Below are 23,936 nucleotides of genomic sequence, written 5' to 3'. Positions count from 1 at the left end.
ACATTAGAACTAAACATTTTAAATGTATCATTAAAATGGCACATGGCTTTAATATTCATTTCTCAACTTATTATTGGGTTGAGATTGGAGATGCACCTAACATCCTGAACATTCTTTGAACTTGTCCTGTTCATAGTTGTTAATAAACATTATTTCAGATACACTAATGATGTTTCATTAAATTACTAAGAGTGGCCTTAACTATTTACTGCTGTTCAGAGCAAAGTTTTCTCATAAGCGAAGTACATGTTGATTCTTCAAATAAAACTCATTCATGGCACTGTTAGCAAATATGCACCAGCAGTTCACCACAAGCTATGCAACAGAGCTGGTGCATTACAGCAAATGGGCACACTGTGATTTGATTAAACATTGGTATTCATGTTCATAATCCATCCAAACAGGACCAAAAAGTGGTCACTCAGTTCCAGTGTCAAATGAGTTTCATTGGAACAAACCCCATAAATGTCCATGTTAAAGATGAATATATACTTGTGCTCTCTGCTCTCTGTCCTCCTCCCAGAGCTGATGGGCCTGATATGCAAACTCGTCATTTTCTCTCTCAGTCTCTTTTTTGAAGGCCATTGACTCAAGGATACGGCGATCATGTTCAGGCAGGTGTAAGTCATCTGTGGTGATATAGCTGTAAGTAGAGAATGTGAAAACACTGAGTGATTCCTATATTGTTTAAAGATGTTTCAACTGCAAGGCTTATATAGCATGTAATGAAATGGGAAGATACTCATGAATTGTGAGCAGTAGGGTTTTGGAAGGAGGTGGTCAAGGCCCATTTGAATAAGCTGTCCTGTTGTTAATTTTGACAGATTAAGGAAAACAGTGAAAGGTTTAATTGGGGACAACTGATAAACTGTTCAAAATTCAAGCGGGATGATAATAATTGCAGAACATACAAGTCATGAAGATATAAACGTAACACATAATTTGGAAGAAATGCCACTACTTGATTGTATGAGGGGTAGGCCTTCTTGGCCCTTGCACCGCGACCTACAGTGGTCTATTGTGCTTATGCCACTTAATTTAAGATCAAATCGTGACTGTACAGCTAAAACATTTACATGGAAGAAATGCCCCTGTTTAATTTCAGAAGGCCAAGATACATCTGTGTAACTATAACATTTTATGTGAAAGAAATGCTTTTACCAAATTCCAGAAGACTGAGCCATGGCAGTATAATCATTACATCTTACACAGTTATTGTGTTGGGTGTTGTCTATTTTCTGATAATATATTTGATGTATTTTATATTTGACAGCATGTATTAAATGTACTCCAGACAGTGGAAAATGCCCAACATAAATTAATTATCACAAACTTATAGGGAATGAATAATCATTACATCTGGATGAAATGGCAATACCTAATTCCAGACAAAGAATCATGGACTGTATAATCATATTATCTAGTGCAGTGGAAGTATTACTGCCTAATTCTTCATGACTGAGTCATGGTGGTATAACCATTACATCTGACATGGATGAAGCACCATTGCCTGTCTACAGAAGACTAATCATGGCAGCATAACCATAACATTTGGTACACAGGGAATGCCACTACCTGATTCCAGAAGGTCAAAATATATTGTCTAGTGTGGAGGAGATGTTATTACCAAGAGGAAATTCATGTTAATTTAGGTTGAGGTTCATTCTCTATAAATTTTGTCTGTTTTATTTGTTTTATGATTTGTCATTCTTTAACAGTTCAACAGACTTTAGGCCCACTGATGGATTATTACACACACATCTTAAACTACTTATAAAATGCTATATCTCTTCAATAATTTTTCTTCTTTAGATTAACTGAAAATGAAACAGGAAAATGAAAAATTAAACACTATTATTTGTTCCCTCTTCTCAGTAGTTAACAAGGCATATTAAAAATGATAATTTAATATTTTATTTAATGTCATCATTAACATATTCTTTTAAAATTCTGCCTAAACAGTCATGTATTTATTTTTTAAACAGTTTGACAATTATGGATATAATTCTTAAAATTAAATTTGTTCAGAATTATTGGGTTTTTGGTCTTTATCCATCATCTGGTATTCTAGAAAGTGTTTTCTAGTTTCAAGAATACCAGATGATGGACAAGGTCCAAAAACCAAGTTATACTGTACACGATCATCACAGCCCTTTAGAATCTACTTAAATTTGCTTTATTTTTTACACAAATCGTAACAGAAACTATTATGGGGAGAAGAAATCCCTGAACATTGCAGTCAGGTTACTGGCACTTCTGGCTAATATTACAGAACCCCTTAGTTTGATTCTTAGCCTAAATGTATTTTATTCTGACTCCTGAATGAGGGTATTTTGGTTTCATTCACCTCTGTATAAACTTTTGGTGGTACTTTAAAGAGGATTTGACTGCTTCCTTTTATCAAATTCCCAAATAATCACTTACAGTCACCTTCCCATTTATCACTACATAACCAGTGTAGTTCAAACAGCAGTAATAAGTAGAACAAGACACACCAAATAACTAATTACATAACACCATGCAGTAAAGACCCTCTTGAAGTCAAGAAATTTCCCTCCTTGTACAGAATTGGATGTTTACATATTCAGATAAGGCTGAAAGTCTGAGGGCCAGTGTAATATTTTGTAACACTTTTGGTAAACCACATGGGTGCTTGAAGTCAAATTTGAGTCAGACCAATGAAGGTGATATCACAAATCGCTGCTATTGGCATAGTTTCGTAGAATGTATCCTATAGTGGCTGCAATGAGATTTAACTGACATATACAGTGAGCAGAGTGCATAAANTTTTTTTTTTTTTTTTTTTTTTTTTTTTTTTTTTTTTTTTTTTTTTTTTTTTTTTTTTTTTTTTTTTTTTTTTTTTTTTTTTTTTTTTTGTAATTTCTGTTCTCGTTATTCAGTTTTTATGAACAGTTCAGCAGTTCATGCATAGTCTGTGCACTAGTAAGTAAGAAGATTAAGTCAGTAATATATATAAATTAATATTTATGAACTAGTATAAAATGTATTGCTAGAAATCTTTAAGAAATAAAATTACTTAGATTTTAAGGAATAAATTACTTAAATTTTAAGTTTCTTTAATTGTGAACAAGTAATTTGGTTGGAACAGCAAACAAGGATGATGGGAGAAGTAGAAAGAGACCTACAGAAATTTCTCCAACTGACCTGAAGGACACCTGTTTTCTCTTTATTGGAGTTGTAGTGCTGTCTCTGCTGCTACTGCAGCTTGTGTGATTAGAATCATAGTTAGTTGCAGTTCTGTAATCACGACCGTTTCGGTTTTTGGGCAGATTTGTACATTTTATTTTGTACTTGTTGGCTCCATGTGAACTGGCAGATGAAGACAAAGAGCTGAATTTTTGCAGGTGCTTGACTGAAGTTCTGCTACCTGATTTACCAAAATGAGTGCTGCTCAGTCGGGTGTTTCTTTTGTTCACTTTTACTGTTGTTGATGTCGAGGAAATGGATGAGATTTCTGAAGATGAACTTCCAAGTTGCAAATGTGGGGGGATGGAAAAACTCTTGCATTTTCCAGCACTAATAAAGAAGAAATTTTTGCGTTACTCACCCACAAAGTACATCACAGAATTGCAAAATTACAGATCTTTATCTCAGTTTTTATATAATAGAAAGCTTCTTTCAAAGCCTGAACATTCACAGTAATGTAATAAAGGCACTGAAAAGAGATAGGACATCTTAAAATTGAATTTTACGACATTATGTTCCATATTAAAATTAAAATAAACATTTAATTTTCAAATACAGCTTCATAAAAGGAACTGTTACCTTGTGTTACATACTGCCCTGCATGTTTCAATCTGAACAAATCAGTAGGAGTACAACTTATACCATAGGAAATCATTAACATTAAACCTGTTTTGCATACATAATGAAATGTGTTAAAAGATTGCATAGTTATTTTATTTTCACAATTCAAGACAGAATGATGACTGATGCTACTAGCACAATGAATGAACTTCTAATCTTCTAACACTAATATGGACTCCTGAATGTATATGAAAAAGAATAAACTGTACTTATTAATCAGTAGTTTACTATGGTATGAGGTGTGTATCTAATGATAAACTTTTCAAATTGAAACATGTAATGCAGTACATAAAATAAAAAAGGTATTTCAACAGCACAGTCTGTGGAGCTGTATTTGATTTAATATTGATTTTAATTTGAAATGGGACAAATTAATTCCCAGTTTAATTTCAACAAAAATGTTGCACATAGGCCAAAAATTAATTCTTAATTTGAACTAAAAACAAAATTTGAAAAGAGATCAGTCAAAGATAATTTTCAGTTGAACTTAAAAAACTTTGAAAGGCGATAGAAATAAAATAAGTTCCCAACTGAAACTGCACAGTCACTGGCCAAAAACAAGTACAAAATGAATTTGAAGAAGACGTTGAAAAGTGGGAGGAGCTGGGATAGTATAGAGGACTGTCTATGGGCTGGACTGCCAAGTGGTCAGAATTCTAGTCCCGGTAGGGCAAAGAATTTTCTCTTCTCCATGTCATCCAGACTGGCTGTGGTGTCCACCCAACCTCCTATCTAATGGGTACCGGGGGCTCTTTTTTCTGGGGTAAAGCGGCCGGGGCGTGAAGCTGACCACCCACCCCCAGCTAGTGCCGAGGTCAAGAAAATGTGTATCTATGCGTTCACTCCCCCATACGCCTTCATGGTGTAGTGCTTAATTAGATAAGCACAGGGAAATCTTTACCTTTACTGATAAGTAGTAGGTCCAAAATACATTTCAAAATGAATTTACCGAAAACAGTGAAATAGTGTAGGTCCAAAACTAATTTCCAATTACATTTGAGAAACTCATAGAAAATAGGCAGGCCTAAAATTAATTTCTAGCTGGTCACAGTAGCCAAGTGGTCTAAGGCATGCACTGTCTTCGCTCAGTTGGAAACCAAGATCGTGGGTTCGAATTCCACTCAGGGCATGGATATTTAGTTTCTGTGTGTGCGTTTTTCTGTGTTTGTGTTGCGATGAGCTGATTACCCATCCAAGGAGTCCTACCGAATGTGTAAGATCTAGAAAAACCGAAGTGAATGGAGAAGTTCATGGAGGTAGGCCTAGGCCCACTGGGGCTGTAGTGCCAAGGAAAAAAAAAATTCTAATTGATTTTAAGAGAAGTTTGAATATGGTTAGTTTAAAAATTGGTTTCCTACTAAATTCTAAAACAAGTGTTTTAATAAAGTAGGTCCAAAATTAATTCACAAGTAAACTTTATGAAAATGTGCAGTGAGCTGCATCCATAAATCATTTCCAACTGAATTCCAAGGAAACACTGCAAAGGGCTAGGTTGAAAGTTAAATCCTGATTGAATTATAATTCCAAAATTAATTTATAATTCAGTTTTAAGAAAGCATTCAAATGGCTTGATTTACAGTTTCCAACAACTCTGAGAAAAATACAAAGGGCTAGGTGCAAAATTATTCACAGTTCAATTCAAACGATATACTACAATAGGATAGGCTCAAAAATAATACATAATTTAATTTTAAACTTCAGAAGAAAACCCCTTAAATGGAGTTGCTCTTTGCAGATTATTATCTTTGTCAACATATACATTAAAATACTAATTTACTGTTTACATCAGAAAAACTTGATTTCTTTTCACCAGTCATAATGTAGCAATGCATATTGCATGAATGAGGAATTGCTGGAAATTAACAGGACTGAATTTGTTTTCATAGCCAGGCCAGATTTTCTTTTTGAAGTTGTAACCTGTGAAGACATGTGATATCTACCGCTAGTGCCATCTGTGGAGTAACCAGGCACTTGTGGTAGATATTAAAGATATTACATGTCTTCACAATTTTTCCAAATTTCTTCGCGTTTGTGCTCATGCACTTGGTTTTTTTGTCAGTTAGGTTTCTTGCATAAATTTCTACCTCCTATTCTATCCTTGTTCCACGCATGTGCGTTCCCTATCAATTTTTATTTTATGGTTTCTTTTTACTGCCCACTGAACTAGCTAGTCCTATATGATGAAATAGCTGGGTAAATCTGACAGGAGTTGTCCAGTGATTGAGATTAGCTTATTGTAAGGGGCTCAACTGAGTAGGTGTCTTCCTTTCTCACCTGAAGATGGAACTAGATCTAGCTTTCGAAACGTCGTGTCCTCTATTATGTAAAATACCAGGCGGTGGAAAAAGTCCAAAACCTCAGTAATTCCATAATGTAGTATGTATTTATGTACTTTTAATGTTAATTTGTAATTTCTGTTGAAGAAAGCAAATATATCAAGAGATATCAGAAGTGGTATTCACCGTTATTAAAAGAGCAGAAGCAGCTACATTCCTGACTAAGATACTTTGGTTGAGCATGGGAAACGTTAGAAATGACTAAATGTGGTGATGTCATGATGTAATTGTTGGTACTTCTGATTCATATTTCAGAATTGCAAAATTCATCTTTAGGCAAAGAACTGGCTATTCTGGGTTTTCTCAGAGTCACCAGGAAAATGCTTGAATAATATTTTAATGTAGGCCATGATCATTTCCTTTCACACCTTGCCCTTTCATGATTCACAATAATCCTCCCATTCATTGCTGTACAGTATGTGCAGTTAAGAAATGATAATTGAGCAAACAACAAACAAATAAAACTGAAATGCTTTACAAGATGAACCTAGAAGTGTTGTGGTGTGGTTCAGTTCAATACACATTTTCCAAATGTTTTCATTACAATCTTCCATTCCTCACTGGTCTTGATGTTTGTTTGTTACATACACAGATTGATTGACAGAGCAAATTGTCTGTATTGATATTTTGTAACTATCTAAGTGGCTCCTTAAAGTTAAGCCCTTCTTAAGAAGCAAATAATTTTTCAGCTAGTCAACAAGTATCCTGCATTTTATGGAGCCAGAATGTTTGTTACAGCATTCAGAAGAGCCCAACATTGATCCCTGTTCTGAGCTAAATTATTTCAGTACACACCCTCGTTTCCAAAGTTTGAAGAGCTATTTTAACATTATTCTCCCTTCTATGCATAGGCCCCTTCTTTCTGGGTTTTCTACCAAAAAATTTTGTATGCACTTCTTTCTTTCCCATGCGTTCTACATATCCTGCTCATCTTGTCCTTCTTCATTTGATCACTCTAATGAAATTCGGTGAGGAGTACAGAATATGAAGCTTTTCAATATACAACCATTCCAGTATCCTGTTTCTTCCTCCTTGTCCTTCTAAGGTCAAGATGTTCTCCTCAGCATCCTCTAAAATGCCTTCAGTCAGTGTTCTTTCCTTAGAGAGAGACAGATCAAGCTTCACACCCATAAAAATAAATGCAATTTTTTGTTTTGTATTTTAATCTGTGAATTTTTAGATAGCAGATGGGAGTAAGTATTTGTAACTGAATGTCATTCCCCAAATTTAATTTACTCTTAAATATATTTCTTGGTGTTATTCCCACAAAACTTAATTGCCACAATTTCAAAAGATCTATTAGTTGCCTTTATATTATGATTTTTGTCTTGCATTTAGATGATGAGGCATGAATATTTTGTGACATGTCAACTCATGTTACCAGGCAACGTCTTGATAAACATCTTGCAATATGCACACTCAACAATAGACGAATCTTTATAGCTCATTGATAGGCAACAGTGTGCCAATAAAATCGCTGGGTAGGAATCACGTGGCTTGTGTTTTCAGTGTGGTCTGTCCCATTCCCAGTGCAAGGTAACAGAACTGTAAAGACGTCTGCAATAATAGAAGGTGGTTTCTATGCATGGTCTTTGCCAAAAGTTTAAAGGAGACAACAAAGGTCGTTTGTGAGTAGTTGTGGCTTAGAAGCCACAAGTTAGAGGCACAAAGCCATTGTGCAAAAACAGTTGAGAGTGCAGAGTGCAGTGCAGTGTAGTTAAGAGTTACGTGCAAGAGTGTGGACGTGAGGAGAAAATGTGTGATTAACTGAGACTTTTATAGTTCCTGATGGCTGCGCCATAGCTCAAGTGGTTAGTCGCTGGCTTCCCACCGCGGCGTCCCCGATTCGATCCCGGGTCTGGTCAAGTGGGATTTGTGGTGGACAAAGTGGCGCTGGGGCGGGTTTTCTCCAAACACTTGGATTTCCCCTGCCATACTTCATTCAACCAAATTCTCCATCATCATAATCACCCGGGGGAGGCTACAATAAGCCAATCAGTGACTGCCATGCCGAGTGGACCCAGTTGGACCAGACCCGGGATCGAACCCGGGACGCCGCAGTGAAACAAAGTCTTAGAGTTCTGTCTGCCATCAGATGAACACTAATATGAAGAAAATTGAACAAATTAATTTTTAATAATGTTGGCTTTACTGCTTATGAGTCGTCTGATTCTTATACAGACGGGAGGGAATACAGCAGTAATTTCAATTTTCTGAAAGAAATACTTGAATGTTTTAAGTTTGGAAAACACTGTTCCAGATCATTCTCCTTACTGATGAGTAGTGCTTAAGTATTTGTCTGTATGGTTTTTCTGTTTTGCTCATAAAATTAACATCATCAACATAGAGAAGAAATCGATTTATCCTTTAAAATTTCAGTTCCTCCTGGTTTTCTTGACCTTCCTAATGACATGTAGTAGACTCTTGATGTTGATGTGGAATCTGGGGGACAGTTTCAGTACCCATGTTGTAAGCTACCTGCATAATAGATAGATAGATAGATAGATAGATAGATAGATAGATAGATAGATAGATAGATAGATAGATAGATAGATAGATAGATAGATAGATAGATAGATAGATAGATAGATAGATAGATAGATAGATAGATAGATAGATAGATAGATAGATAGATAGATAGATAGATAGATAGATAGATAGATAGATAGATAGATAGATAGATAGATAGATAGATAGATAGATAGATAGATAGATAGATAGATAGATAGATAGATAGATAGATAGATAGATAGATAGATAGATAGATAGATAGATAGATAGATAGATAGATAGATAGATAGATAGATAGATAGATAGATAGATAGATAGATAGATAGATAGATAGATAGATAGATAGATAGATAGATAGATAGATAGATAGATAGATAGATAGATAGATAGATAGATAGATAGATAGATAGATAGATAGATAGATAGATAGATAGATAGATAGATAGATAGATAGATAGATAGATAGATAGATAGATAGATAGATAGATAGATAGATAGATAGATAGATAGATAGATAGATAGATAGATATTGTCATCATCGAATTTTATAATTTCAGGTGAGAAATTCTGATAATGAGACATGTATGGACAGAGAGACACAGATTTGTATTCACTTTTTGCATAATGAAAGGAAATTGTGTATTAATAATGTGCACTGAAATATGTGTAATATGTGCAAATTCTATCACATAGAGTGTCACCTAATTTTGTATATCCAATAACGATATATACAGCCATAATTAGTTCTTCCTGTTACTGACTCACCTTTTCTTACTGCGTCTGATGTCTGGTGAAATGGGGTTGATTGATGAAGAAGTTGATGTAGATTCTCTCTTATTGGTTGAATCAGACGTGAATGTTGTTTCGCCAGTCAAATATGATATATCAACCTCTTCATGTTTCTGATCACTATTCTGATTGTTTTCTAATGCCTTTAGTGCTGACGCTATTGTTTGAAGAAAGACAAATAGCTTATGAAGAAATATAAGGACAATGCTATAAACTTTTTCATTGCCAAACGAAAATATACCCATGGTCTAGGAAGGATGTTCATCACATAGAACCTCTATATAATTACTCTCACAAATTTCACTCTTGTTCGTCATTGTTAACCCCAAGTATATTTTACCATATATTCTATATATTATAGTGGCAGTTTAAATCAGAAGAACCCCAACAGCAGTGTTTATTTTCAATACCTGAAATAATATAAAATTAAGAGTCAAAAAGTTTTGGGAAGAAGATACCTAATGTCCTTCAAATGCTTAAATTTATGTCAGGAAGCTGACAAGCTGACAAATTCATAATTGTAAAACTATTGATTCATTTCTATGCAATTTCCACTAGCACATATTGCCACTATCATCAATCTGCTCAGTACAATAGCAGATTTTACATTCTCACCGTGTTTGTAACTGTGAACTTACAAAATGTCTTCACACACGATATGTAGTTATGCTTATGGAGTACCTGCATATTACCAGATATCACTTGTTCAACTCATTTCTTGTAATCATCAAACCAAAGTAGATATTACATGGCTGCCATGTCATTTTACATTCTGCAAAGCAAATTACCTATATGAAAGCTTCATAATTTTCAAAGCTCTCTTATTGCACAGAATGTTGGGATCCTCAATTAAGAGCACTGACATTTCATCTGTTTAAATTGTCCCTTATGTGAAAAGAATTCCATGCCGTTGATTCAAATCAGAGTTTACCTTGAATTCCTGTTGCCCGTGGTGCATTCTCTTTGTCTAGTTGTTCTTTAGGAACTGAAGGAACTAAGGTTTTGATTTTCTTTTGGTCATCAGTAGATGACAAGGGTGGTGAATTCTCCTTCAGTGATCCTGTTTGAATCATGAGTTCTTTTCTGATTGCACGGCATTTTTCTAGTTTTTCTGAAAACAGTTGCAAATGTTGCATTTACAATTGTAAATTGCTTTTATTTGTTCAAGATATGGATTAAAATCATACCAATGCCTTAAAATAGAGAAAGTGCATGTGTTTGAAAATTCATTGAAATGGGTGATGTACCAGTGCAAAGTTACTTAACCTCCTAAGAATTTGGATCTAGGAGAGGTAAAATAACAAAGGATTTGAAAAAATAATATAATTGGGGGCTTCATAATTTGTACTCCACCTAATATTGTTAGGACAGTGAAGTGAGAGAATGAGATGTCTGATACATGTTGGTCAAATGCGCCCATTTTGATTTTAAAATCTCATCAGCTTTGGGCAGCTTTGATGCTGTTGGGGGAGAGTAATATTAAAATTAATTTTACAAAAATGTGGTGTCATGATGCTGACTGAGTTCAACTGCTTGAGTATAAGATCTGTCAAGGGGCTTTTGCAAAGTGGCAATTAATCTTTGAGTTCCAGTACTTTACACAATGGTCATAGTTAGCCAGTCTACTCATTAGGTGGTCACTTTGCCTGTCTCTCTCTCTCTTTATGCATTTGTTTTACTTTGAGTGAGGTTTGATTTGGGGGGCATTATCTATTTTTTTGATCTATAGAAATATGGTTCATGTATGTTCTATTGGTAAAGTGTTTCCCAAATGTATTTTGCTGCAGAGCCTTTTTAATTTTGAAATAAAGTAATAAATCCTGAGTTAATAAAATATGTATAGTCTATAGTCTACTCATTTTCAGTATCTGCTAAGAAATACTTCATACATGGAAATAATTAAAATTTCTTGCTTCCTACCATCATGGTCAAAGCTCTGGTTCATGTTAAAAGGAAGCATTTCTGTCCCTTATAATGAATATTGAGGTATTCTTTCCTTGCAATTAGAAGTTCATTTCACCAGCTTTTGTGAAAATATCTGCCTAGTACACAAAATTTTGTGTCTGTGTGGACCTTGTTAAACAGTGACATACGAGTTGTTTGCTTCATGAAGTAACAGAAATTTGTAAATGAAGCTTAGAAAATCTGACAAGCATTTTTGCCTTGAAAAGTTATTTTTTTTGTGTGTGCAGCAACATTGTATATATTTACTGCTCATTTCCTCACAAAGAATTACCTTTACTATATTAATGGCTTCACTCATCACATCTTTCTGGCTTGATTCCAGCTTTTAAACAGCAAGTGCTTATCGATGGTTCATGCAGTGACTGCTAGAACATGCTGGTATCAAGGATATGTGGTTTGCTACTGCCACCTACTATTCTTGCTAGCATTACTCTGCCTCCATTTGTGCACATGTCAGCATCAGCAGTAATTTCTCCATAAATCAACAATTATTGAAATACACGTATATATTATCAGTAATTTATTTCAAGTTAGGTTGATACAGACTGTCCAGCCTCCTATTGGTGAACTGAAAACTTGTAGAATTGTGGTTAAGATAATCCACCAATTGCCACTAAGTCATTGTAATTATAATATATAGTAGCTACTTCATTTGAAACTTCCAGTCAGTGACAAGTGTTACTAGTAAGTATGTTCCTGTGGCATTTTAATTTTTTAAATTTTGAGAAGATGCCATGGAAGATACAAGCCATAGTCTTGTCTCTGGTTCTGTGCACTTACGTTTTTCATGCACCCTGCATATTCTAAATTGATGTAAACTTTCCAAGTCTAATGACACTTCAATTAACAAGGCTATATAAGAAATTCAGCAATTCCAATGATAATTTTGAATCATTTATATTAAATTGAAATTAAAGTGCCATAATTTATATTTATTTAATTAATTGCATGAACTTTGAATATAGGCAGACCAACAATGCATCTTAGTTTTAAGTCACAGGTGCTGTGTTCCTTGTGAACTTAATTGTGCCAATAAGCTTCTTCACACATCTGATATCTGTGGTTTATTATACAAACTTTCTGTTCACTGTCTTTTCTCAAGTTTTAACCAAAACACCTATGAGATACTCATGTTTGCTAGATCAGCTAGTAACTGTATAGATCATCATGAATCATAAAGAAACCTTTAATTATCCCTTTGTGAGTTACCTACCAGTTGCCCAATTACTGGCACTAATTACCCCCATGCAGTATTTGATATTAATTCCCTGTTCTTAACCGTATAGATGAGAATATATGTGGTGTCAATACTGTTTTCTAATAGCAGTGACAGTTCAGTTTTTGTGCACAACACAGGAAACTTTGTACTTCTCTTAATGGCATGATATTACATATTGAAGAATACTGTTAAATTAAAACTTCTCTTGCGAGAACAATTCTATGGATCACTTGAAAACACTTCTTGGAGCATCTGTGTCCTCTTGAGTGCAGTTTTAGAACCACTGCATTAGAACTCAGCTCATTTATGAGGGCTATTTGGAAAGTAACATCTGTGAGCTGTTAACAAAACAAACAATGAGAAAAAAATATTATATACAAAAAATGCTTACATACTTAAGCCACTTCTCAACGTAGTCACCATTGGAATTGAGGCACTTGTCTTATCAGGTAATAAGTTTTTGTATGCCTGTGTCACTTGTGAGCTTAGCCATGTTTTAACACCTTCCACTGCTGAAGCGCTGTGATCTCACCCAGTTCTTCAGGTAGGTAAACAGGTTAAAGTTGCTTGGAGTGAGATCAGAGTTGTATGCAGGGTGGTCAAACAACTCCAGTTGAGATGTTGCAGCAGTGCTTGAGTGCGAGCAGCTGTACATGGATGCACATTTTTAAGGAGGAACACTACACCAGATTTTAGCATTCCACATCTTTTTTCTGAATGACCCAATGCAGTTTTTTAGTGTTTTGCAATACACTTCTGACATTATTGTGGTCCTTTGTTTTATGAATTCCACCATCAGCAGTACTTCCTCATCCCAGAAAACAGTTTCCACCAGCTTTCTGGCAATCACACAATGTCTGTTTAAGCTTTTCAACTTGTTTTTTGAATATGTTTGCCTCCATTGCTTTGATTGATCTTTGGTATCAACATTCACACTTCGAACCCAGGTTTTATCACCTGTTATGCCTACATTGGGATTTAGAAATTCATTGCCATCTTTGTGGTATTGCTCTAGAAAAGTCAAAGTCAATGCCAAAGCCATTCTCTGCATTTTGTGCGCACCATTGAGCATTTTTGGAACCCAGCTGTGCAGAACTTGTGATAGTCTAACCTAACTGTGATAATCTCACAGATAAGAGGGGGTGAAATTTATGGAGATTCACAAGAAATTTCTGAAATTGTGAAGCACTGTCACATATTTTTTGACCAACACTTTCAACCAGATCATCACTCACTACAGATGGCCGACTACTTTGCTCTTCACTGTAAGCATTTGTTCACCCTCCCATCTTTGATCATTCTACACCGTTGTCTTACAGTTCTTTCACCCATAACATTTTGGCTGTATATCATGCATAATTCATGATGGATTTCCACAGTACTTACACTTTTAGCATAAAGAAAACGGACAAAAGCGCCAATTTTGCAGCTGGCGGGGTTATCAATCACAGGACACATCATAACTCACTCTGTAGAGACAAGAATAAACACTAGATGACCAGTTATGCAGTGGTTTAGGAGGCAATGAGTCATGTGACTCTACCTGACACATGGAAGTTCTCCCCTGATCACATATTGCTTGCCTAAAATAAATGGAGGTTACTTTCCAAATAGCCCTCATCAAAAGATACTAGTTCCTGAAAGATCTGCACAGTATTCCTCTACGAAACTGCAAGGGCCACAGAAATTAAACATGGCAGCATACTAAAAGTGAAATAATTTTTATTAGTTTTGGCTCTGGGAATGTCAAAATCATATTGCCTGTTTCCCTTGCTGATTATATTGCTTAAAGTTATTGATTATTCTTACTTCTTCTCTCCTGTTCCTGGTCTGCATATAGTTGGTATGCTTCGGTAGAAGTTCCTGCTCCAAGGTCGTCGTGATACTCCTGAAGACTCTTGTACAGGAGTTCCACTGGCTGAACAGGGGAGTTATGACAATACTACACCGTTTTCTGTTTGGCTTAGGTGAGTACACTAAGCCCTTATTAATGCAAATAAGATGATTGGTAGGAAAATTCAGGCATCTAATTCAAAAACGGTAAATGAATTAAAAGCCAAAGTTCCTGCCTGGAACAATGTACACTCAAATTCATATAGATTGATACATTCAGGAAGAAATATAGATATAATGATTAAGACAAGTGGTTAGAGATAGCATGGCTTTATAAAGTTATGGGTCAGAGGGTTAGAAGAAGTTCAAGGAGTTGTTGGAACAACAATTTTGAGCCTTAAATTGCCTACTCTATGAAGATAAGAGGAGGAAATGTAAGAAATGGAAACAGGCTTTGTACTTAAAATGCACAAATAGGTGGCTTAACATAGCATGGAATTATAAACCTACTGGCCCTGAGTAGTGGAAGACCAAGGAGATCTGGATACCTGGAAAGAGAATACTGAAGCTGGTACAGGCACTAAATTTCCTGCTCCATGAAGACATGAAGAAGAAGAAGAACAACAACAACAACAACAAGAAAGAGAAGAAGAGTCCACTATATGTGTGAAATAAGCGCCAAGTAGTTTAAGGTATGGACATACCGTAGACTTCTGTGACATGTATATTCAGCAACACTAAGATTTATATAAATCGTTGAAGATTTTATTATGCCCACATACTTTTGAGCAACATCCTAGTGTTCTGATTAGAAATTTGACTGTATTCTTTCCTTTGTGTTTTATTAATAACAAGACACTGACAAACTTTGAAGTGTATAGGCATGTAACTTTTTATAGGTAGTCTACACAGAGATGTATGTTACTTTTCCTCATAAAGATAAAGGTAAAGTTTTCCCTATAATTAATTACTACTCCATGAGGGTGTGTGGTATTCTTGTATTTGGTGTATACTTCTTTCCACAATCACATAGGATACTACCAGTTAAATACTGAAATAGTATTCTAATCACTAATCCACTGGGAGGATACAGAAATGATTGTTGTTATAACTCTACTTATGCTACTTATAAATATAAAAATAAAATATATTTGTCAGTATAATGTTAGCTGATTTAGACGACTGGCTGTGAGTTGGATAACCTGGGTTTGAACCTGGCATGGATAAGGTTTTGCTTTTCACAGTCACATTCAGATTAGTTCTGGGACCCTACCATCCAGTGGCTACTGGGGCTCTTTCCTCTGTGGGTAAAGGGAATGAAAAGTAATTCATTTTTATTAGTGCTACCATCTAAAAAGGAACTTTACCTCCACGCCATCTATACACTTTCAGAACAGAGTGATTAGGTATGAGGACATCTTTATTTTTACCATAACTGATGGTATAATTATTGCCAGTCACAGGAAGACGTTAGTAAAGTTACTCCTAAAACATAATTTAATGTACTGTATCATCTTAGTCAGTGGACAATATCAAATGTAACTGTGGTGTAGTACATTACCTTGTAACCTGCTTTGCGGCATGCCTCTAAGGAACGTGGGCTAGTCAGAACATACGGGCAGTCCTGAGCAGACACTGTATTGAAGTTGTAAAGATTTAGGTACAATGGCTGGTCAAGGGACTGAGTCTTCATTGCAATTGCCTGTCATGAGAGAATTTCTGCAATATGAAACATTATTTATGGAATTGACCAACACCAAAGCTTGCCACTGGAGACAATCCGGCGCTGATTCATCCATATACCAATCCAATAACCCATCTCCTTAAAATTTATCCTAGTGATATTTTCCCACCTCCCTTCCTCTCTCTCTCCCTCTCTTCCTCTCTTTCTCTTTCCCTCTCCCTCTTTCTCTACAAAGTTACTGATTTCTAACCTGTTTCCTCACCATAATTCTGTATGAATTTCATGTATTCCCCAATGGATTTATATATTCAGATCTTCATAGCTTCCCAGATTTAATTAAAACATAATATGCTGCTTTCTTCCCAGTATTAACGTACTGTGTATTACCAAGTATACTGTCATGTCATTGTCTGTTAATGGTAACTCTGAGTTAACTTGAAATTTTTGACCACAAAATGAGCTTAATTTGGTTCTCAGAATGAACAACAGTCATTTCTCTAATGTTGTTTGTTGATTGATCTCTGTGACAGATGCAGCATATTTTCTCATAGGTAGGAACTCAATATTTAAACATTATTAAGATATGCTTTATGCTTAAAATGTTTTCATTTTACATTTGGAAGGAATCTGATTCATATCTCAACCAGGAACCCTGTTATCCTGTCACTATGTGGCTTTTATTTTCTTCCCAGACAAATGACAGACTGATACATTAAAATAGGTCATGATGGCCTCCTTTCATATTCCTCCAAGGCTCACCACTAATAATCACCCTACTGTATCGTTTAATGCTTCTTAATCTCAATAGTTGATATAGAATAACAATCTTTTTATATCAGTTGTCATCCTGTCCTTTTTCAGTGAGACTTGAAATAGCCCTCTGGTAGTAAAGCCAGTGAATACGGTACTGCTGCTACTAATGTCCACCAATGAATATGATCCTTGGCTACTTTTCGTCACCTACCATCCTCACAATCAGTTTCTCTAAGATCAGTTTAAATCTTCCAAATGGTTTCTTTCATCATCACAATCTGGTCTGTTGTCTTCCCTATTCAAACTCTATGTTTGATCTATTGTGAGCTTTTGATTTTGATATTCAGGGAATTCAGTATCAAAGTATCTTGCTGTATAAGATGATAAATTGCCTGCTTACTTCCCAAGTCCAACTATCTTCCTCAGCAAAACAAAATAAATAGACATCCACTAAAATAATACTGATACCTGGAGTGTTTCTGTGAGCGTAACACACATGCAGATTCATTATTAGTACATTCATAAAATCACTGGCTTTGATATGAGCTACAGTGCATTCACAAGATTGCTCGATTTGATGTAACTTTCAGTGCACTCACAGATATCACTATGCATGATATAAGCTGTAATATTGACTTAAATATACTCACAAATCTCAAAACTGCAGGCAGTTTTAAGAAACACAGGGATCACACAGAAGAAAACTAATTATTAACCCTCAATGATGAAACAATCTCTGGAATATCTGGAACTATCCATCTGAATGTACTGTACTCTGAAAGTTTGTAAACTTATGGCAATGAACTGACAATAGCCACACCAAAACCCACATTGTTACAGAGTAAGAGTGGCATATGTATGATGTATCTCTAACAAATCACATGTATCTACACAATGTAAGTTACTTAATGGCATTTTATCAGTTTCAGAAGTTATGCAGTATCAAATGAGATGAGAACATAATGCTGCATAAGGAGGGATGGTGATGAACTAATTGATGTCAGTTTCATTGTTGTAACCTGGAAGGACTGAGAAAACCAGATAAAACTATTGAACAGAACATCCAGTATTTAAACTGGATTCCTCCAAAATATAGACTCAAACTAGTGCATATACAAAGGCCTTCAGCTGCTAGTGTGTACTGATACAAGTACATACACATATATGCACACATGTATACATATGCATGTACTAATAAGAGACTGACAGTTCAGCCCACTATGAACTTTAACCATCTTATGGTGGAGGTGTAATATTACAGCCTAGCCCATTTCCTCCCAAATAAAGAGTCTCTTCTATACATGGAAAGGGGCCACAGGAATAGTCTGCACATGGTAGCAATAACCTTGCTAGAAATGAATCCCTGATATTTCAGCCTCTAGCCAGCTACTACTGACTAATCCCACAAAATTAGTTGTTTTTCTACAAAATTATACACCTTAAAGTTTTAAGATAATAATTATATTAACCTAGATGGATTTACTTTACATGCAGAAATGTGACAGCCAAAGAAGTGAAAATAAAATTTTATGGATGGAGGTAACTTCATCTTTACTAACACATTGTCTCTCTTCACTACAGAGTATCATATTTTAGAAAGAGTAGCCAAATTTATTTATTTTTCATCCATTCTTTGCACAAAGTGCATACAGCTAATGCATAGGGGATAATCATATTCATCCATTTGGATGTTTCATTTCCAAAATTACTTTAAAGATCTTTATGAACGTTAGTATTCAGAATAACACTTGAAGTTGTTGGATGATCTCAGTTTTGTCTATATAAGTCTAAGGTACTGTACCAGTGTCTGACTGGAGGGACTGAGTAAAACCATTAAAATCCCTCAAGCATCTGTTCTCACAACAGAAAATTGAATCTATTACCTCCTGAATATGAAGCAGGAATTCTAGCCAGTACAACATAATGCTCATCTGAAGAAATTGTAATTGTTTTGAATTCCACAGTGCAGCCAGTACCATTATTAACTCTTGAAAATTTTATGCTGCTGCTCCCAAATATTCTTCCACTTACTAAATACTTAATTTTACTGTGGAAACTCTGAAAGGTTTAGCTGTGCCTATTGAACTTCGTGGTGTGGTGATTTATTCATTTATTTTGAATTAGTCAGTTCCAAAGCTCGATTTTTGGGCCAAAGACCCAATTATCTCAATTTTTTCGTGACACAGCTAATTGTCCAATAAGACTTCATTCATTTGCCCAAAAGGCTCAAATCCCATAATCTGACAAATTTTTTGTTTTATTTCTGTGGTTCTCTAGATATGCTGAGAGTGTATCTTAAACTGTGCTGACATCGCCACCTTCTGCACTATTTATAATTCTAAATTTACAGTTATCTCATTTGGCGTTACATGATGTATGCAGCTGAGGTGTCGTTTAAATAAATTAAAAATGCTGACCATGCTAAGTCACGTTTTACATCGTATTTTATTTATTAAATAATGAACACGTCTTACTAATGTGTCGTGATGCGATTAGCCGAAATGGTTCGTAGGTTGTTTGCCGACGACGCATCAACTGCAGAACTTATTTAACACTCAACGGGAGAATGAGTTGGAAAAATGTGGAAGGAACTGGTCGTGACCTGTTTTAAGGTACTATCTGATTATCTGGAGAGATAGAATAAACTCAGAGGAACATGTTCAATTACTGGGAAAAGCCGACGAAGAAAAGTCGTGGCCTATGTCAAGAAAATATTTCCGTTCGCAGGGAAAAGCCAAAGGAACAAAGGAACAAGTGCAACTCCAACATATCAGGATAGCTGGCTTCTTGGCCGTGTCGAACCCAGCATCTATCTATTAATCCTATAAGTGAAAAACGTTAACGCTGAGGTAATCATCTTTTCGATGTAGATCTGACATTTCTGAAAGACATATCCCATACTTTCACTCAAGTAGAGGCTTTACACTGCTTCCGCTCCAGGGCAACAAACCGCTTGAGTAGTCATCTGTGACTAACATTTCGATAACTGAAATGCTCATATATAGAGTTGGGTTACAGCAAACACAGAGACCCTTCTAAAGGCAACCCACTAATTCCGGGATAAACAGTCCCCTTTGAAAGTACAATTGTTATCCGGTTGTTTGAGGAATATCGTGTTGTCATGGAATCAGAATAATTATCGCCTTCGTTATAAACAATAGGTTATTTGAGATTTTGTATATGTCATTGGCCTTGATGTTCAGTTAGAGTCCAATGCAGGTACAACCCCACTGTTGCAAACCTAATTATACGTGCGTGATGCACAGAGCATGAAATTGTTTTCCCACGTATTTCATTGTTACCATATATAAAACTATTTCAGATAGAGCCGTAGGCTTTGAAATATCTTTAATTACACCTCCAATTTATTGTACGACGGCGGGTTTTGAGGAAATTAATTTTAGCTTTGCGTTATATTAGGGACAATGGTGGACAAATACAGACTAGAATTAAATTCTTCCAAATTTAATGCCGATCAGGTATACAAAATTTTACCAAATGTGTTCATTAGTTTCGGAGATGAAGGGAGGGGGAAGGGCCCACAGACACGCACACTTTTGTCAAAAAACTCATAAAAGTTATTTGATGGTACTGGTCGACTTTTAGTTCATTTAACGACACACTTATATAATTAGGGTGTTCAAAATCTGATAGTAGTTGTGACTGAATGACGGAATAGATCTAATGTGGAAGTAATCAGTAGTGTCCTGTTATAAGATACTGTCACAACATTTGCTTGAAAGGGCGCAGAAAAGAACATGAAAATCACTTTCTCCGCAGAGACTTAAATCTGTGACCTTCCAACAAGAAGGAGTTACAAACACCGTAACACACCAGGCAGTAAGACATTGATAATCTGAGCCAGTTCAATCAAGATTCATATTTTGAAAGTCCAGTTCTCTGAAGTCCATTAAAATATTTTCACCTACAATATATACTGATCTTTCGTGTTAGTTTTCAAACCAGTATCATGGAAGCATTTTTCGGTTTGCTGATGCCTTTTATGTGTTCAGCCCATTTCAGCTCATTACAGCATGGTCATAAGTATACGTACAATCTGTTGTAGGATCGGAGACAGCTCAGTCGGTATATCAACTAGGCTACGGACTGAACGACCAAGGAGTTGGGTTCGATTCCCGGCAGTGGCAAGAGATTTCTTTTTCTCCATAGCGTTCAGACCAGCACGGGGGCCTACCCTGCCTGATATCCTGTGGGTACTGGAGACTATATATCCTCAGGGGTAAAGCAGCAAGGGGTGAACCTGACCATTCGTCTTCATCTGGTGTCGAGGACCAGCGTGCTGTAGCTATACCTTCACTCCCTCATATACCTTCATGGCATCGTGCTTAATTACATAATTAAGAGCATGGAGAAGTTTGTTTTTCCATTTTACAACCTGCTGTGGGTAACTTGGTATTTTTTTCGCGGAATATAATTTGGATTTGGTTTTTCACAGAATTATGCTTTTCCTGGATGTTAGAAATCAAGTCGCAGACGCACAAAAACTATTAAAATAATCTTATAAATAATTAATTTTGAATGATTCTAAATATGTTTCTTTCTATAACCACTTCGAATAATTGTATGAATATTGCCATTTTCCATTATACAATTGATTGAACGCTTTTAAAGAAACTAAGGAGAGACCAAGAAGAAACTAAGAATAAATCAACTTATAAATCAATGAGTAAACGTTCTTTCCTTTGGTAAGGGAAAATCAACCGGAGCATGAAGCTAATCTAATGCTAAGGTTAAGAATTCGCACAGTGTTGCTTCCATGAATGCTACATGCCTTCAAGGTGTCATACATAGGCACAGGGGCTAATTTACCTTTATTTTGTGTATTAACACACACGCACAACACACGCACACACATATAATGTAATTTATTTCGGATAATGCGAACCACACACTCGTCTCGATCTGTATAGCAGATGAGGCAACGTTACCTTTGTGTGTACAGCCGTGTTGTTCGTTGACAGAAATATCACATCAGATCCAACACTTCATGGATGCGTGAAAATTTTGTGATGTAGTAATTATTTATGTTACAAGCATGATTGGTTCAGAGTATCAAAGAGATCAGCGACAGAGGTTGGTTGCTTGTAGGGGTTGAAGGAGACTCAGAAAATCAATATTGACTATGTCATGCTCAGTGAGAGTGTTGATAATAACACATGATGTGAACATTGGTGTTAATGTCTATGATTGCTGATGCATCAATGGATATAGTTGCAATTGAAATAAGTAATGAAGTAAAGGGATAAGTAAACGATTGTCGAATCAACAATGTTCTTCCATTGTTAAGTTCAATTAGCATTGCGTACATTGGTTCCACTGGGAAAAAAAAGACATAAGAAATCTTTAGTGGCCATTTCATCTCTAGTTGCATTTAAATCTCATTCGATGTGGCATATGCGACAACTATAACATAAACATAAAGCTGAAATTCAATTCGCAGTTGAGGTTATCCAGACTGTTCTGCAATGTATTAGCCAAACTTCAGGAAAGTGTTCTTCAGATCGTTTGGAGCAAAAGCTGTCTAACGTTCGACTCGATACCATTACTGAGTTAAACGCTAGCTTAATGTAGTGTTGCAAAAAGGTCTTTTAAACTCACTGTTATTGTCATCATTTTAAGAGCTTAACACAGTTAAGTTTCAAGGCTATTACAACAACAACTATTAGGCTGCATGCATGCTGCCAATCATTTTGCCATTTAATGTTACCATTACCAGTTTATTCCTAATACCAACGGCTGCTTCATCGATGGCCTCTACTACGAGGACTATTCGAAAAGTAATCTGCGGTGAGCTGTTAACAAACAAGCAACGAGAAAAAGATTATTATGTACAAAAAATACATACATACGTAAGCTACGTATCAACGTAGTCACCGCTGGAATTGATGCACTTATAAGGTAAATCTATCTCTGTAACAGGCCGTGGAGGCCCGTATGGTTATGAGACGTCGAAGCGTCCACAATTTCTCTAGACAGTCGGCGGTAAGGTTGTGAGCCTTACGCGCCGGCCGCCCTTTACCCCTTTCCCCAGGAAGATTCATGGTGTTCATTTCTGTTACAGGCTGAGTCGACCCCAGGGCCATAGTGCGGCTGGAAGGATTAGGTAAACTGAAAAATTCCATCTCATCGGGGCTCGAACTCGCTGCCTTCCGGCTTGTAGCATAGTGCCTCACTCAACTACGCTACGGTGTGCCCCATGGTTTTGGTCGCACAGGTTATGAGATGTGAATTGGTTTTCAAAACAATCCACAGTCACGTTGGCTTTCTTGTTCAGGTGATATGTTATTCCTAAAGGTTCATGAACAGCGGCTAGTGCTTTGGTCCATTCCTTTTTATAAGCGATTTCGCAACAGGCCACAGATCTTGAGGTTTGATTTTAAATTTCTCTAATTTCGTTTTCAACGGTTCGAGTTCCTTTCTACGGGTCATTCGTCTGATTTTTTTTTGCGACTCAACTAACTGCCATTTTACATCCTGGATCCCGGGTAATTTTCCACAGTTTTCTCAACCTCCGCTTATATTTCAGCAGACTCTCCAAACCAGGATGATTCTTATAAAAACCCGAGAGTGTAAATTTCCTTGTCGTTAGCCTCTACACCAAAGCTATAGGGGCAGTGAAGTCGCTGGCTGCTTTTCGGCTCCTCACGAGTTAATTCTGATTCTTGGTTAAATTAATTCAGAGGCCAGGACTTGAAACCTCTCGCAATCTGTGAATTTGACAACCGGGTCTGAAAGATTCCTAGTTGTAACATAATCCAGCAAGTAGAAAACGATTGGTAGATGAGCTGAGTCCAGAATGTTAGAGATATTTACATCTGACAGCAGGACATTCTTGCGCACAACAATCTTGAAAACTTTACCATTTCGCGCAGGAACGTAATGACCGGGACACTGTGGCTATGAACTTTAAGACATTTATATGCAGTAAATTCAGTAGTTTCGCGCCCGAAGGGTTGGAAATTGCGCCATTCCATAATGGATGTTTAGCATTCAGATC

The 23,936-nt window shown here is 36.1% G+C and overlaps 1 protein-coding gene across 1 annotated transcript in view; it reads right to left on the bottom strand.

Moving 5' to 3' along the window:
• Positions 1-22,687, bottom strand: part of LOC111861578 (coiled-coil domain-containing protein 177) — a 34,725-nt gene extending 12,038 nt beyond the window's left edge. Inside the window, exons 1-7 of the mRNA XM_033750430.1 lie at positions 22,653-22,687; positions 16,043-16,183; positions 14,458-14,566; positions 10,396-10,575; positions 9,441-9,621; positions 3,166-3,537; positions 493-643 (exon numbers count right to left, since the gene is read on the bottom strand). Coding sequence (XP_033606321.1) covers positions 493-643; positions 3,166-3,537; positions 9,441-9,621; positions 10,396-10,575; positions 14,458-14,566; positions 16,043-16,174 — 1,125 coding nt within the window. The 5' untranslated portion in view covers positions 16,175-16,183; positions 22,653-22,687. The remainder of the gene's footprint in view (positions 1-492; positions 644-3,165; positions 3,538-9,440; positions 9,622-10,395; positions 10,576-14,457; positions 14,567-16,042; positions 16,184-22,652) is intronic.
• Positions 22,688-23,936: the final 1,249 nt, after the last annotated feature.

This window comes from Cryptotermes secundus, unplaced genomic scaffold (genome assembly GCF_002891405.2).
Source record: "Cryptotermes secundus unplaced genomic scaffold, Csec_1.0 scaffold126, whole genome shotgun sequence".
Lineage (NCBI taxonomy): Eukaryota > Metazoa > Arthropoda > Insecta > Blattodea > Kalotermitidae > Cryptotermes > Cryptotermes secundus.
Note: the sequence above shows the minus strand (reverse complement) of the source record. Positions and strands in the feature narration are given on the sequence as shown.